General features: G+C 42.6%; 1 protein-coding gene across 1 annotated transcript; it reads right to left on the bottom strand.

Annotated features, from left to right (window-relative positions):
• Positions 1-6: 6 nt before the first annotated feature.
• LIX1L (limb and CNS expressed 1 like) lies at positions 7-15,244 on the bottom strand. The gene is made up of 6 exons (XM_019627834.1): positions 15,145-15,244; positions 9,658-9,821; positions 6,692-6,832; positions 2,310-2,405; positions 1,893-1,970; positions 7-1,329 (listed from the first exon to the last, which is right to left on the bottom strand). The coding sequence occupies exons 2-6, from the start codon at positions 9,784-9,786 to the stop codon at positions 1,087-1,089; spliced, it is 687 nt and encodes a 228-aa protein (XP_019483379.1). The 5' UTR covers positions 9,787-9,821; positions 15,145-15,244; the 3' UTR covers positions 7-1,086.
• Between the last annotated feature and the right edge of the window lie 2,475 nt (positions 15,245-17,719).

Genomic DNA, 17,719 nt, shown 5'->3' with positions numbered 1-17,719 from the left:
CAAAATGCCAAAGTCTTATCTGATTTTCCTGATCTAGTCATGCTCTAAGAGTGTGGAAGAAGAGGAGAGAAAACGCATGTGAATCCAAGGTATGTACATCTAAGGTAGTAGACAACCGCAACTTCGTGGCAGGGAGAGGAACATGGCCCTCTCCAAACAGGACAGATAATTTTTCCAAAGAGCAAAATGATGGGAGGAGAGAGAAGAGGGAAATAGGTTTCACCTTCTACCAATCTCTGCAGGCAGGAAGGTCTAAATACAGGGCTTCACTAAGCCGGGTGAGCAGGGGAGGAGGAGGGAAAAGCGTGATACTGAAAATAAGCACCTCCACCCCTGACCCCTTCTTTCTGTAGAGTAGAGTACATCCAGAACCCTGGACTACTGCTATGGTATCTATGCCCCAGAAGCAACTTCGGTGATAAACCCCTACAGATTGTGTTTATACTTCCTCTTGTTCCCGGGCACTTGCTCAGGAATGATTTAAAAATGAGAAACCAGATCTCCACTTCCTTCCAAATAATAAAGTAAGGAAGCCTCACAATGAAGGATCAATAGGAGTCAGAGGCAGGGAGGAAGGTAATGGTGTCAGGAAATAGCCTTACTGGAGGAACAACTCTGTCCGAGTAGGCCCAGCTCAAGATAAACCAAAGCAGAAGGCTTCAGACTCCTCATAACCTGTTTGAGTCTAAGAAAAAGCAGGAATGGTGCGGGGGGCACAAAGCCTTTATTCAAGCTCCCTGGTATCTTAAAAGGAGGAGACACGAACACTTAGTCAATCATCTCGTGCTACTGAAATGAGTACACAGTTGCTAGGGGTGTAAGATCCAACAAAGCTCCAAAGAGAGCCTACTCTTCTTGTAAAGTGGAGTGGAAATGTTTCAAATGAAACTACCCCCAGCAACTAGAAGTCAGAAAAGGGATCTCTTAGCAAATAGGAATCCAGGTGTAGAATTTATACACATATATAAATCTCTATATTTTAAAGTATAAAATTGAGAAAGTATGTACAGAAATCATACTAAGTCTTAGAAAGGACATATAAAAAAGGGCCTGGAGAGGATGGGAGGTGTGTGGGTGGATGGATGCCTAGCAGTTGGAGGAATGCATATTGCCCAACTGCCCAGCAGCCAGCATGAGAATATCTTTCTTCTCCTTGTGGAAGCGCAGCTCCTTGCCTGCCAGCCGGGCTTCATCCAGCTCCCGCTCAGTAGAGGCCAGCTCTCTAGACAGCGCCCCGGGCACACTCTGCTCCCGGCTCACCCAGTCCAATGCCATTTGGTGGCGAATATCATCATCCAGGGCCCGGTGTGAATAATGAGCCAACACTTCCTGGAGGGGGAGATGAATGTGAAGGTCACTGACAAGGTGAAGTTCATACCACACTGACCCAACTGGGACTAGGAACCCTTAGCCTTAGAGTCCTAACTGAAGTCAGCGCATATGTAAGCCCTCTAAGAAGATAAATACATATATATGTTTATTTTTCCCTTTAAACAAATTTTTTTTTATTGGGGAACAGTGTGTTTTTCCGGGACCCATCAGCTCCAAGTCAAGTAGTTGTTTCAGTTTAGTTGTGGAGGGCGCAGCTCAGTGGCCCATGTGGGGATCGAACCAGCAACCTTGGTGTTATGAGCACTGCGCTCTAACCAACGGAGCTAACCGGCTGCCCCTCTAAGAAGATTCATAAGGGAAAATTCCTGGTGAGGGAAGCAAGGGCAGAAAAAAATCACAGCTAAGATTTAAATAGGAAAGATAACAGGAGTGAAGAGGGCACGTTAAGTCAGACTTTCCATATTCATGACCTAGTATCCATCGGCCTGCTTATTTCTAACACAACAGCCAGCTCAGAATAGTCCTTCTGCCAGACTCCCCTCACCCAGAGGATCTCTTACCTGCCGAGAGCACTGTCTTTCCCTCATGGCCTTAAGGCTGCCATTCCAGTGCAGCAGTTGAAAAACTGTCATTAACTCCTGGAGGAAGAAAATAGGAAGTGCCAGGACAGTGATTTATATTTGGAGGTTGCATCAGGTTTACACGGGTAACCTTTACAAAACGTATTTGTGGAGGCCTCGCTTATACCAACTCTGATATGCCCTTGGGGGAAGGAAGATATTTATATTTTGAAAAATATTCTAACAGCCTCTCTTCCTTCCTTTCCAATTGAATATCAAAGTATAAGGGATGAGCGCGCACACACAGACACAGACACACACACAGACACACACACACACACACACACACACACACACACACACACACACAAACACGCCGACACGTTATTAGAGCCGAGGAACTAGGCGAGATAGTACCTGGAACTCTAACATTGACTTGCCCTTGTTGGATTCCAACATGAATCGGAAGGCACCAATCCCTGTATTTGGGTTGTCAGCTTCCTCCCTGTTGCCCTGGTAACAGAGGAAAGGAAAAGATAGATCTTCAATCAGGATTATCACTTCAAGCAGCACTGTCCAACAGAAATGTAATTAATGTATTTTAACAGCATATTTTATTTAACCTAACATATTCAACATATTATTTCAACTGTAATTAGTAAAAAAATATTAATGAAATATTTTCCTTTTTTTTTTTGTACTAAGTTTTCAAAAGATGGTGTCTCTTTGATGCTTACAGCACAGCTCAATTCCTACTAACCACATTTCAAGTCCTCAGTAGCTATACGTGGCTAGTGGCTATTCTACTAGTCAGGGCAGACCTAGAAGACACCAAAGTCATCACACATTTTAACTAGGGTGATAGAGTAAGGCCAATCTGATTTTCCCTATTTTACAGTGGGGAGCACTGAGACATGGAAAAGAGCCCTGATTTAGCCAAAATAACACAGTGAGTTCATTGGACCAGCCTAGAGGACAATTGGGCAAATGCATTTTAAAGGGAGACAGTAGGACCCGTAAGCACAGCAAGTTCTGGGTAGCAGTTTGGCCTCCCAGACATTTGCCTGGTGTGTCTTCTATTGGTGACATGACTCTGCAGGGGTAGAATTAAGATACATTGTCCTACCTGCAAGCCTAGCATGTGCAAAAAAAAAAAATACTGTATAGAAGCTACGAGCAGGGACAGGAGCTCCTACTCCTCTTGTGGACTTGGTGAAGTCATCTAACCTTTCTGTTCCTCAGGTTCCTCATCTGTAACATGGGAGTAATCATATATCTACCTTATAGGATTGTTTTGAGAATTAAATATATTAAAAATGTTTTTTTTAATTTAAAAAGTGATAAATATGGTCTAAAAACACCAATCATATAAAATGTGGGGGTATCATTGTACTGGACCTCGTGTCCAGTTACACAATGTAAATCCATTCTGGTATTGGCTCTGGTTTGGTGCTATTTGGTGGTGCTTTAATATTAGTGAGGGTAATTCCAGATCCTGGGGCTGGCTGGGACTTCCAAAAGAAGAGTATCTCCCGGTTTACTGGTGATGCTTTTGTCAACCTGATCAAGGAAAATGAGGCCAGGGGACTACCGGGAACACAGTGACCCAACTTCCTCTTCCTACTCCTTCAGAAGTTGCCTGCTTTTCTAGCTAGTTCCACATCACACACCCCCACCTCCCAAGATAAGAACTTTATTTGCTATCTTTGAGAAAGGGGACAGAAAGAAATATAACAATTAAGTTATATCCAAATTTGGTGTATTGTGGAGTACATTATCATAGGGTTTTACTGTATTTGTATCACACCTAAAATAATGCCAGGCACATAATAATTCCACCATAAATGTACTACTTACTATTATTACTTATTATTTGTTCTCACTGTGCTAGAATCAACAAGAAGTCAGGACTACTCAAGAGCAACCCATATTGTTCTGTGGCTCATGAGAAACAGCCATGCCACATGTAGTGAGTTAATCTTTGTGGGGAATTTAGAAGTGAAAAGCCAAAGGGAGGAAGGACAAAGGTAATCTTCACTATTAGGATTTAAGGCTCTGAAGCAAGCAACCATTTTCATTTTTGCCTTTAATTGTCCAATGTGATACCTTATTCAGTACCTCCAAAACTGTCCATGATACGGCATATAGAAAATAACAATCATATCTGTACAGCCAGCTGGGGTATAGAGAGGAGGCTGCTGGCAGAGCAGCTTGCCAGTGGAGGCTGTGGGGCAGAGGAGTCCATCTGCCCCAGGCCTTGCTCTGTCCCCTGCCAGCAGAGGGGATCAACATCATGGCTCATCTGTAACCCATTTGGAGTACACCAGAGTGGCATGACCCGCCAGTTCGGAAGTTCTACCTCGTATGACTCTTGTACACCTAACATAGTTATAAATGAACTCCATTTATTCAATAAGCATTTAATCACAGACTACTCGATAAGTGGTAAGAATATTACAATATAATTGGAAAGGAATTAGAGTTCATTTCATTCAGCCTACTTATTTTACCAAGGAGGAAACTCAGACCCACAGAGGTTAGATGATTTGTCAAAAGGCATAGTGTATTATAGTGTCAGATGCAGGACTTTTAAAGAACAAAAGTGAAAAGCAAAGAATATGGTCACCACTCTTTACCCCTGGTTAAGACCAGATGAAAATTATTATTCTAGAGAAGGGGGATTCTATTGGGATATTCCTGAGAACCCCATTAAGTTCTGTTTCGGGGATTAATCTAAGAGGAATGATGGCATGAGAATAATGACAGTTTACTTTTACTATACTTTGGAGTAGACGCTGCTGGTGACCTACCCTACATCTATTGGGTTGTTGGAAAAGTCATGATGTATTTTTTCTATGTTTTCCGTTGCAAAAATGCATCATGACTTTTCCAACAACCCAATATTTTCTTCTTTTTCTAGAACCTTAATCTTGTTCTAGTGTCTACTCATCTCCCATGTGCCTCAGGGAAACGTGATTTTATCCTAACTCCAGTGGGTAAATCCAAATCGTTTTGCCTGTAATTATTTTTTTGCGGGGGGTGAGGGGGGCGGGGAAGTTGGTAATTGGTTTTAAGATGGAAATTCTGGCCATTGGGAGGTAGGAGGGAGGTCTGCTAGGAAAAGATTCTTTCCTACTAAAGAGACACTAGCGAAGATGGTCTTTTTCTGTCTCTGAACATAGTTATATCTCCTTAATGTCTGGAATTCTGTAGCCACCTTGCACCGACCGTGAGGGGAGCCAGCCCAAGGACACAGCCAATACCTAGAAGATGGATGGGTGAGAGACAGAAAGAGATGGAGAGATAATGACATTCTTGATCCAAGGATTCAACCAGCTCTAAAATCTGCCTTACTTCTGGACTTCCTGTCCATGCTGGATAATAAATTCACTTCCTTCATTTATTCCCTTAAGTCAATTTGAAGTGAGACTTTGTATTACTTGCATCCAAAGGCATCTAAATAGATAACATGTGCTAAATGCTTGAATATGTTCTCTTTTATCCAATAATCCTATGTGATAGATAATCGTTATCCTATTTTACAGATGAGAAAACTGAGACTTAAATGAAGTAACTTGTTCAAAGTCACATAGTTAGTAGAACAATAATTTCCAAAACAAGAATTCAGAGCCCATACTCATAGCCACTGCTTTCTATAATCCAAACTAATGTTTCATTTTATAATACATTAGGTGACAAGAGTGACAAATGTACTTTCTTAATTTTAATTGGCTTTGGTTAGTATAAAAATGTTTTTATTCCCTGTAGACACTGCTCGTTGGGGCAAAGAGTAATGGGAGAAAAACAGATGGGTCCTAGGTAACTTCTAATTTAAAATATTCAACACCAATCCACAAAACAGATAACCCAAGCAGTTTAGTATACATAATTACATCTTAAATTCAAAGAGAATAAAAACAGAAAACTAATCTGACTTTATCACCCTATCAGTGAACTTGGAAGACAGAAGAGGGCAGTGTTAACTTCTAAGATGCACCAACCGCTAGAAAAGCTGATAAATCACCTTGGGTTCCAGTCTTGGCTCCACCACTTACTATTTCTGTCACTTTAGGCAAAACTTCACTTCTTTGTTTTTAGTTTCCTCATCCCTGAAACAGGGGTAATAATAGGACTTATACCTCATAGGATTGTTGTGAAGATCAAATGAGATAAAATACACATAAATCCCTAGCACAGTCCCTGGCACAAAGTAAATGCTCAGTTAGGATTAGCTATGGTTATCATCATCATCATCATCATCATCATCATCATAATCATCATCTGAAAGAACAGATGTTCTTTCTAAAGAGAGTAAATAAATTATCCTCCCCGTTCCTAGAAAGGAAAAAAAGACAAGACACTGTGTTATAAAGTATTCTTTATTAATAAGATGAAGTAATGGAGGCAGGTGACAAGAGACAATAAAAACAGTCATATAAAAAAAGAAAAGAACTGTGAAGGAAGAAAGGACTAAGGTCTTAAACCAAAATTGGGAAAAGCAAAATTCAAGCCCCACTTTTATTTTGGAATATCTCTAAAATTCCATAAATTTTGATTAAAGGTTTCAAGATCAAGAGACTACATAACAGCAAAAACAAACACACATAGAGAATTAGAGAAAGAGACATATGGAGCATATAATACAAAAGATTGACAGAGAAAAAAAAACACAGAAAGAACAGAGATGTAGACAGGAAAGAAAACAAGAATTCATCTCCCTTTCCCAGTAATACACAAGACTTCCCAATCAGCCAGTTCTCTCACCCCACTCTCCTTCTTTCCAACTCCAAGTAACTTACATTGAAAGATGCCAGGGCCTCAGAGACACTCTTCTCAATGAACTCATCAGTGATTCTTCGGGAAGGATGTTCATTAAACACAGAGTTCATTAGTGCAATCTTTGCAGCACTCCGCCGGGCCTCAGCTTTTGTGGGGCAAAACTAGGTAAGGTAGAGAGACAGAAAATATGTGTGTATGTGCATCTGAGAGAGAAAAGGAACAATGGAGGGAAACACTTGGGACAGAAGACACTCGGACATTCTTTGGTTAAATCAGTTTGTTCAAAGTGTTCAACTCGCCCTCCTAGGTTTTTATTGTAAAATGGTCGGGGCATTGGGAAACGTAATTTTGATTCAACATCCTGAAGTCATTAAGGAACTGGAGATGGCTGTAGCTCAAATGCAGTATGAGGAAGGCTGCTGAAGTCAGCATATAATCACTGGAAATGAAAAATAGCCCTGTTTAAACTGTCAACAGAATTAATTACTCAAAAGCCAGATTCTGGCCAGCCTGTTAGAAATCTGTATCTTGTTTTCTTGTTCTGTGGACAGGCAAGATTTTTCTCATTCCTCTAGATAACCTAAGGTTAGAATCCTAAGGAGACCTCTGCAGAGACCCCTAAGTCTCTATCAGAAGCACCCATCTGGGATTCTCGGACTTCACTTTTAGCTGTGAGCAGGCAGTTCCCCCCAATAATGTAGTGAGCCAAGGAGCTATCCCTAAACAGAATGTAAGGTCTGAAGAAGGAATTTGTAGTCTTTTTTTTTAGAAGCAAGGAGTGGCTAGGGGAAGGAAGGCTGACCCAAGGAAAGCAAGAAAAAAAATTTTTAGGGCAGGCCGAGTGGCTCAGCTGGTTAAGAGCGCGAACTCTGAGCAACAGGGTCACTGGTTCGATTCCCACGTGGGCCAGTGAGCTGCCCCCGAGTTGAGCTGCTGCTGAGCTGCCAATGGGTGGCAGGGTGGCTCAGCTGGTGAGTGCACATGCTCCTAACAACAAGGTTTCCGGTTTGACTCCCGCATGGGATGGTAGGCTACGCCCATCCGCAACTAAGATTGAACACAGCACCTTGAGCTGAGTGGCTGCGAGCTGCTGACAGGAGGCCGGATGGCGACTGGACTCGGAGCTGAGCTAGCTGCACCCTCCACAACTAAGACTGAAGGACAACAACTTGGCTGTTCCCCTTCCCCAATTCCCCAATAAAATCTTTAAAAAAAATTTTTTTAATCATGTTTTTACATTATGTCCAGCATATGAGTAGGTATCATAGGACAAGTCTGATTTTCAGAAATCTTAAATCTCTCAACTTCATCTTTCCAGGCACCATAGTATATCTTTAAAATTCTTTTTCACTGGCTGCCGCAAAGGCCTCTGTGCCCTTTGTCATTTATGATTAGGATTAGAGGAAAGGAAGAAAGTGATATTATAGTTTTAAAACGTAGACCAGTATATGTTCGCTACTTAACCATCGTATCAATAATTCCCAATTTCCTTTAGCTGACAGGTCTCTCTGAGACAGCATATGGAGTTGGCACATTAACCTTAAGTCTTCTTGCTTCTTCAATTTCTCTGTTTTTACTTATCTGTTTACTAGCCTGCTGCCCATTCTACTGTAAGTGCTATTTCTGAAAAGGTATCTGTGAAGAAAACCAGCGGGGGAAATTTTACTAGCTGAAGTGGATATAAAAGAGAGAATCTAAAAGGGGCCATGACGGATAATTCTACTCTTTCAGGAAATAACAGAAATCAAATTACATAATGGTACAGCTTTGGGCATCACCATAAAATAATCAAAATCCTTCTTCAGCAATGTAATGAGGCGGGAGAAGGAAGGAAAGATCTTAGTCTCCAGAAGAGAAAGCATACACATTTTTTAGTCATCCTTGGACACTTATTTATTTCTCTGAAATAGCTGGTGTTCTGAAGGAAAAAATTTAGTCACCTGCTTTGAAATGAAGCTTCCTTAGGACTGTCTGTGTTTGAGGCAGGAACTGAACTGCCATGGCAGATTCATGCAACACATTTATTAAGTGCCCACTCTGGGCAAGATGCTGAGTTTGGTGCTTGGGATTTAAAACTGAACAAGGAAGAAGACAGATACTTTCTTTGCCTCCCAGGGGATGGCGCATCATCCACTGGGAGAGACAAATAATTATAATATGTTGTGATAAGTTGATATGACAGGGGAAGTTCAAGGTGCTATGGAAGCATATAGCGGGGGTTATACCTTTGTCTGTTTTCTTCTCTAAATTCCCACTCAGACTCTAAGTTGACATTTCCGAAGGCTACCTTCCTTTCTGCAAAGATGTAATGAATCCATCTTTGATGATAATATTCACACGACTCAAATTTCTCACCACACTATAATAGCAATCTCTCTTTTCATCATCATGTATTACAGGTCTTTCATATAATTGTAGAATGCTAGTACTAGACAGACTTTAGAAATAGCCTAACCCATCTCCTTCATATTATAGGTAGGGAAACTGAGGCCCAGAGAAGTTACCTGACTTGCTTTGCTGGTAGGGAAATGAGAATTTGGGTCTAATTCTTAGATGAGTACAATTTCCACCATACAGTCCATCCCCTTAGGGAACTTAAACATGGCTTTCCTTAGTAATTGCCTATGAAAAAGTACGGGGGCCAAGGAATAGTATTCTATGTCCTCAAAAAGAGATGGCAGGAAGTTGGAAAGCCAGATCAGAACATGGGTTTGGTGCCGGTAGTCTGACATACCAAGTAAGGGTGTTTTCATAACTGCCCAAATTCAAAGTGGGTTTGAGGTATTGCAGGCTGAAAGAAAAGCATGTACTGAGGTTCTTTTGTGGTCAAGTGTGCCCCAGACGCTTACCAGAACGATTTGCCCAGAATTGGTTCAGGTCCTCACATATGTGATTTCAGACAGAGATTTCATGGCCAAGGCAATGGAAAAAGCCATTACTGGCACCTAAGTATTCAACTTTGCTCCTGCCGATTGACAACTCTTACCTGGAAACTCCCGAAGCAACTTCCCCCAGGCAGGGTAACATAGCAGACATAGGGAGGACTGTTGGAAGGAACCATCTCATAAACCACAAGAGCCCCATTCTTCAAGTCAGCCCCACGGGACTGTTTCATCTGCCAGAATTCCTGAAGCGCCTCCACCACGTTCACTACGAAAAGAGAAGTAGTTAAGCTCAGCATTGAGAACACCTCCAAGGGACGCAGTGCTTCAATACAGTGTCTGTAACCTGTACCTACATTAAGAGTCTACCCTCCTTAGCTCCCTACCTAGCACCATGTAAAAGCATTTAACAACTAATAAGCCTAGACTGTAATGAAGTCCATTTGCACAGGAAGAGCAGAGCATCCCTGCCCTCCTCTCCCACCTTTCTAGTTCACATTTAGATGAGTCCTAGACACCAAAGGTGAATAACTTAAATACTGGAGGCAGAGTTTCCAAAGTCAGCAGACCATTATCACTGTCTAATGAAGTGCAAGTCAATTACCCCACAATTGGTCAGCTGGCCTAGAATAATAACCACCACCACAATCCTAAGTGCTAACATTTACGACCACTTACTGTAGGTCCCGCATTTCTCCAAGTGTTTTACGCATTTAATCACAATGGCCTTTTGAGACAGGTACTTTTATTATCCCCATTTCACAGATGAGAGAATAAGGCATAGAGAGGTGAAATAACTTTCCCAAGGATATAATAATAGTTAGACAGTAGCAGAGCAAGAATTCAAACCCAGGTAGTCTTGGTTCCAGAGTCAATGTTCTTAACCATTACACAACACTGCCACTCAAGGAAATACGGTCCTATTAGCCGTTCTCCAGCCTATGCTTCTGGTGAGCAAACCCATGGCCAGATTTCCCCCCTGGAATACTGTGGGCATACTGTGTGGGGTGGGGGGGAAGGGAAAGAGAGAGCAATGAATTTCTCTTCTGAGGCTTTCCCTAGACATAAATAATTTTTGGAGAAACTGTATATTGGGAGATACTCTCGCACGGGTCTCCTTTCCATCTTGTTGGAAATGCCAAGATTTCAAGGCCCCGGCTGCTCTTTATTGGGGCCATTTCTCAGGATTGTGTTTGCAGTCAGAAACCTTGACAGATGAGGTCACGCATCTCTCTGGGACAAAGAACAAGCTTTGCTTACTGCTTGCTATAAAACGACAGGTTCCCCAAACTCAGTATTCCTCCCCTGCAACGGGACTCATGGCCTGTGCAAGCGTCTGCCTGAGGACTCCACATCAGGCTTGGGGGGCGAGGGGAACCAATGCAAACAAACATGAGGCTCATGCTATATGCTGTGCTGTGAGTAATGAAGTCCTTTGTCTCTGACCCAGAAGGCTCTTGACTTCTGCCAGCATCCATGAAACAGTGACCGGCTAACTTATTAGTTGTATAATATATAGGGTAAAATCAAACTTCAGACCTGACACTATTCCAGAACAGTTCCCCTCATCCCCCGATACTTGGGCTCAATCATTCCACAAATATGTATTGAGTACCAACTGTGTGCTAGGCTCTGTGATGATGCTGGGCTACGACAGTGAGTGAAACCTTATACTGTTCCTTTCCTTTATGTAGCTTACAGTCTAAAGAGGGAGAGAGAGATTAACCAAATAACCTCACACAAATGAAAAGTAGCCAGTGTAATACGTGCTATATAAAGGAGGGCTAGATGGTGGGAAATGTTAGAGGAGCATCTGACCTAGTTAAGAAGGTCCAAATAAAGCTGCCCTGATGAGGTGATATTTATAAGCTTAGCTATGAGTATGAATTCACAAGGCGAAGGTGAGAGAATAGTGCTCTGAGCAGAAGGAACAGCGTGTACAAAGGTACCGTGGCAGCAGGCAGTATGGTGAATAAAGGAACTAGTATGGCTAGAAAAGACAGAGTGAGGGGCCTTCGAGGGGTAAAAAGTATATCTATTGCACTGTGTTGTACAGCTGAAACTAATTCTAAAAAATGTGTATTTCATAATAAAAAATAACTTAATTAAAAAAAAAGAGAGAGTGAGGGGCAGTATAATGCAAGATGAGGCTGCAAAGGGAAGCAGGGACCAGACCAGGTCGGACCTTGTAGGCCATGTTAGAGTATTTTAAACATAAAGTTTTTTTGCTTTATCCTAAGAGCGATGGAAAGCCATTGGAGGGTTTTAAGTGGAAGGAGGAAAGAGATCAGTTTGCCTTTGGAAAGGATCACATTGTCTAAGGTTCCAAACATTTCAAATAGCTTTCACTAAAGCCTCATAATAATAAGTTATCACAAGCGTTCTCCACTATCTTCCAACGTGACCACTCTCAACTCTCAGTTACAACAAGGACTCCTTCATTCTTTCATATTGTGTTCGTTCAGGTCTGCCAAGGGGAAGACACCAAGATGAGGTAGATATACAAGGGATTTATTAGAAAGGGGGGAGGAGAGGGGAGAGCGTTCAGACCATGCAGGAGGTCTGACACCTGTGGAAGGAGAGAAGGAAAGAAGGAGGTCTGGATAGGAGAAACTGCGGTGCAGTTCCAAGAAAGGTTTGGCCAGGCCAGTGGGAAGTCCTCAAGCCAAAGGAGTCCCACATCTCACCAGGATGTGCCTGCGTTAGAACCCCTGCTGTGCTCCGTCACTGGCTGGGAGCAGCCTGCAGGGTGCGTGGCCTCAGTGCACATGTGGTGATGGACCTAGGGGGACAGCAGCTAAAGGCTGTCAGTCAGTTATGCTCCCTGCAGCAGGAGATATGAACAGCACGTTTGCATGGCTGCCACACACACTTGAAGCAAAAATCTGAGCACATAATTAGTGCATAGTTCTATTCTAGACATTAGGGATGCAAAGATAAATAACACACACTCCCTGCCAGCGAGGTACTAAAAAAATCTCGTGGTCGATAATAATTGTTATGTCACCTGTTCTACAACTGAAGCAAGCCCTCCGTGTAACAGCCAGGGTTTGAAAAGCAGCATAAGCTCTTTTCTAATACCCTATATTAAACTGACTTTTTAGAATGCTCATTCTTCCATTAAAAGACAGCATGAAAAGGAAACTCTCTTTCCCACCCTTGGTTTTGGCAGGGGCTCTTCAAAGGTCACTGCTGCCCAGAAAGCTTAGCCATCTTTGTTCTTTCCATTGAGATCTTTTCAGCCCCAGTTCCCTCTTTGAGACAGTTTAGCACAATGCACTGGATGACAGCTCTCCTGACATGCAAACAACAGGGAGAATATTGAAATAAAGAGGGAAGGGAGGAGACCGCTATAATGGGGAAGGTCCAACTAAAAAGCATATGTCCATTCTATATCCAGTTAAATCCCTTTGGGCACCGAGTACAGGACTGTTTTTTTTTTTAATGATTACTCAAGGCCAAAGGAAATAGGGAACTTTATTTCAGAAATATAAATATGAAATGGGAAGCTGGGGACAAGCTCAGGAAAATAATCAATAAATTGTGATCGGCATATGAAAATGCTCACAGACGCGTCCATTTTTAGAGCTGAAATGGACTTCAGAGATCGTCTAGTGTCCAACTCAAGCTAAGGAAGGGTAAGTGACTTGCTTGAGGTCACACAGCTGGGGCAGAGTTAGGGGCATGAATGTAGATATCCTGATGCCAATTTCTCAATTTGGGAATCTTAATCCAGGGCCCAACGTGTAGTCCATGGATGAGCTTCATGGGGGTTCAAAAGCCCCCTAAAACACTAACAAAATTATGTGTGTGCGCATATGAATATTTATATGTGTGGGGGGAGAGGGTGGTATCCATAGTTTTAAAAAGATTCTCAGTGAGGAACCATGGATATAATGGTTTATATAAGGACGGTTAAAGAACAGTGTGGTGGGAGGTTAGTGGTGATTGAGACAGACACATCTGGCAGCTACAATTGGTTTTTGGGAGTCACTGACGGAAGCTGGGCTAAACGGACAAGAAAGACCGAGACAGTGAGGAATATTTAATTACTTGTCCCATGATGCTGAACAGCAACAAAAGGAGAATAATTTCAGTTTTGCTCTTAGGAGATAAAATATTAGATGAACGTCTAAGTGAGATGAGAGGGACAGAGTATATATCTACCAGAGTAAAAACGTTACAACAGCACAGGAAATTACAGCTAAAAGTTTACATCATAAAAATAATTTTGTGGTGGAGAAGCACGGATAAATAGATAATGAAATTGAGAGGCGAGTGGTGAAGTATGGCAAGAAGAAACTACCCTGGCTTAATTCATATTATTCTGAAGATAGAGAAGCTGATTAACAATATTTCATCAACATTTCCTACTTCAATTTGTAGAAGGTACCCCTGAATAGAACCTCGGTGCACAGACTCTTTGGAAGGGAGGGACTGCAAAGTGACAGTGACTTTGGGAAAGGACTACAGTAGGCTGAATAATGCACTCTGCCAAGATGTCCATGTCCTAATCCTTGGAACCTGTGACTGCTACTTTATGTGGCAAAGACTTTGCAGATGTAACTAAGTTAACGATCTTAAAATGGGGATTATCCAAGTGGGCTCTAAATGCCATCACAGATGTCCTTAGGGAAGGATAGTTGATGAAACCAGAAGAGGAGAAGGCAGTGTGACCATGGAGGCAGAGATTGGAGTGATGCAGTCACAAGCCGAGGAATGCTGGCAGCCACCAGAAGCTGGCGGAGGCCAGGAAACAGATTACCCCCAAGCAGCTCTGGGACGAGCACAGACTGGCTGACACCCTGATTTGGACCCAGTGATACTGATTTTGGACTTCTGATCTCCAGAATTGTGAGAGAAGAAATTCCTGTTGTTTTAAGCCACCAAAGTTGGGATAATTTATTAGAGCAACCGCAGGAAACTAATATAGGGTCTAACCAACATTCCAAAAATTGGCAATATTCAGACCAATCAATTTAACTCCACGGTCACTTACAGGCAAAGAACCTGTCTGTGATTCTGAGGAAAACGAACAACTAAACAGAAAATACCACACAAGAGTCACTTGTTTAACCTAGCGGAAAGCTGGGCAGAATTTCCAATCATGTAACCATAATGTGATAAACAGGGAGAGCAATCATTAAACAAACAGACAAACAAGCAAACAAACAAAACCAGGTTTGAATAGGGCAATGCAGAAGTTACCTAGCAAGGAAAACTCATTCATGCCCGTTTAGAGATTGCCAGCTGTCGAACATTAGGAGAAGAGGGCTAAATGCCATGTGGAAAAACAGGGTACAGGAGATGGTAATGTTAACAATACCTATCATATGCACAGTCTGCAAAGCATTTCCAAATGCGTAAGAATAGTAATAATAGCAATGACTCATTGCGTACGTGTGCTGCAGGATTTACATTCATGATCTCATTTAATCCACACAAACCCACCAAGGTAGGTATTATAATATCCATTTTACAAAAAGTGAACAAGCTAAGGACCCACAGTGGCAGAACTAGGATTCAGAGTCAATGCTTGTTTGCCTCCAAAGCCACCTCTCTTTCTATTGTACTGTCCTGCTTTATTTTACCATTAATCCTCGCACGTGCTCTGTAAAGTGGACTGGGAGCTCCATGAAGATAGGGACTAAATGTCCGTCTGGTCCACCGCTGCAGCTGGTGATCAATAAATATCCGTTAGATGAATGAGTGGAACAGCTGAGGCCTAGAGAGATTAAGCAATTTATCCAAGATCACACAGCCACTCTTTGACGGGGCCAGGTTCCCTGATTCCAAATCCCACGCACTACAAACTAAGATCCTACAGCATACTGGGCTGCGTGTATCTTGGGCAGGGATACGGGGGGAGGGGGGGGCGAGGGGAGACATAGGACAAACAGGTGAAATAACAGAAGGTTTTTAAGATATATATAAATGCTGAGATCCTGCATGAGTGGAGGTAAAGCCGAAGACCATGGCTGGAAAAGGTGAATTTGGCGCAGGCAGAAGAAGATGAAGGATGTGAATTGAAGATGATGCAGTAAAGCACTGCTGGATCAGGGAATAGTCTGGGCAAAGACCAAAGCAAATTATATTCAGGGGAGTAGAGCCAGCCCCCAAATACCATGCCATCAGTCACAAGGGTATGTGGGTCCATGCCAGTGGCAGCTTTGCCTATTAATCGAAGCAGAATAAGTGATTCCATGTGGTGAAGGGCTTCGGAGCCAAATCGGCAGAGATTCTGCTTGCCTGAAGCTGAACTATCTGCCAAACGCTCCCAAAGTACTGGCTGGCCCCCCAGACTGGAAATGAGAAACTCAAAAATAATGAGGACTGTGGTGGGAGGTAAGGAGGTTGGAAGAGAGAATTGCCGCAGAGCCTGAAGTCTGACCGATTGCTCTTTGTCAGTACGATCCCCTCGTTCCCTCATTTTTTCTGGGGAAATGAAAAAGTTTTTACAGGTCCCTCAATTTAGGTGCCAAACCAGAGGCTCTCCAGGTAGCACAGACAAGCAAAAGGGTAACTCCTCTACAATTTTAATAAATGCCTGTACGTTTCCAAGAGGAAGGATTCAGATTTAGAGTGACCACTCCCGGCTGCTCCTTGAGGCAGACCTTCCCTGGATCTCAAAGGGGCCTGAAGCATCAGGACAATAGCTGATGGCAGTTCCATCACACAGCCCTGTTCGATGTAGGAATTAAACTAGGAAAACAGCTGTATTCCCTCATGATGAACTCCAGAATCATACACATTTGTATTCCCAGCACCTAGCAGAGTGACCGCCCCATGGTAGGAATGCAAAATGTTGAACAAAGAGAGACTGATGGTAAATGTATCATTGGGCACCTACAACAGAATGGATCTAAAAATCTGTTTTCATAGGAATCTTTGGGTTTACACTGTCAGGATTTAAGAGTGGGAGAAAATGAGACATGTTCTTTCCAAGGAACTCTGAACCAATTAATTTGAGATGAGACTCATCATTTAAAGTCCCCGTTATGTGTCAGGTGTCATATCTCATTTAACCCACATCATAGCCCTTGAGGAAACTGAAACTCCGTGAGGTTAAGTCACTTCCCCAAAGACACAGCTGGCAAGTGACGGAAATTTAATCTGTGATTTAATACAGACTTGTCTGACTCCAAACCGTGTGTGTGCTCTTTTCACTACACTTCCTTAGGGAGGAAGAAAAAGGAAATTTCTGTCTACAGAGAAAGCTCTGCAACCTTTCTCTATATTATGATTAAACTAGAAAGTTAAAGATATAGTCACTTCCAGGTCAGGGAGGACCTGGCCAACCAGAGAGAAGTGATGTCTCAGAAATTCCAGACCCAAATTCTATATACCACACCCCTCTAGACTACATAGTCCTTATTTCCCTATAGATCTGGAGCCCAAACTCAGGGAATTCTGCACTGGTTAAACAAAAACAACAAAGAAAATCCTCAAATCTCCCTTCTCTTCTGAGCCCTAGAAATTAGGCATCTTTAAACATGAAGATTTCTAATGGAAATCGGGTTTCTGCCTGGCTCATTTCCATAAAACTTAACATTGAGAGAGCCAAGGCCTGGGATTTATCCTCAGTTCCTGGGCCAGGGCCAGGAAAACAGGGCCAGACAGACAGGCCTGCGTGGAGAGGCTCCATACTTAAAAAGACACCCGAGTCCCCGGAAGCTGGTGTGAGCTCAATAGTATGGGTCCAGGTTTAAAAACACAGTTATTGCAAGTGACTTGTGAAGGAACTACTGAATTCCCCAGTACATCTGAAGTTGCACTGGAAATTGCAGAGTGACAATACGTAAGAAAAGAATGAAGAAATCAAGGAGATGGAGTAAGTTTACAGGGGAGTCCAGGAATTGCTGAGATCACAGAAGAAAAATTGAGAAGGTATGGATGAGAAACGTCTTGGATCTGAGATAAAGGATAGGATCCCACACAACGGGGACCCGTCGTCAAAGGCAGAGAGATGTTAAGGCATTAAGCTCCAGGAGGAATTCTATTTCTGAGTGAGAAAAGGCTGGGAAGAAAAGAGGGTTACATCTGTAAAAAGGAATCCCAGGAGAAAATAGTAGTAACTCAGTAAAGGGGAGGGGGTGAGAGGCTGAAGTGTGTGTATGAGAGAGAGAGAGAGAGAGAGAGAGAGAGAGAGAGAGAGAGAGAGAGAGA

Source organism: Hipposideros armiger, unplaced genomic scaffold (genome assembly GCF_001890085.2).
Source record: "Hipposideros armiger isolate ML-2016 unplaced genomic scaffold, ASM189008v1 scaffold_741, whole genome shotgun sequence".
NCBI lineage: Eukaryota > Metazoa > Chordata > Mammalia > Chiroptera > Hipposideridae > Hipposideros > Hipposideros armiger.
This window is presented reverse-complemented; position numbering and strand designations above follow the sequence as displayed.

Excerpts from the sequence above, each read along its gene's own strand:
- LIX1L (XM_019627834.1), bottom strand. The coding sequence starts at position 9,786 with ATGAAACAGTCCCGTGGGGCTGACTTGAAGAATGGGGCTCTTGTGGTT. Across the intron at positions 2,406-6,691 it reads AGGCCCTGGCATCTTTCAAT|GGCAACAGGGAGGAAGCTGA; the intron begins GTAAGTTACTTG and ends CTCTGTTACCAG. Across the intron at positions 1,330-1,892 it reads AAAGACAGTGCTCTCGGCAG|GAAGTGTTGGCTCATTATTC; the intron begins GTAAGAGATCCT and ends CTCCCCCTCCAG.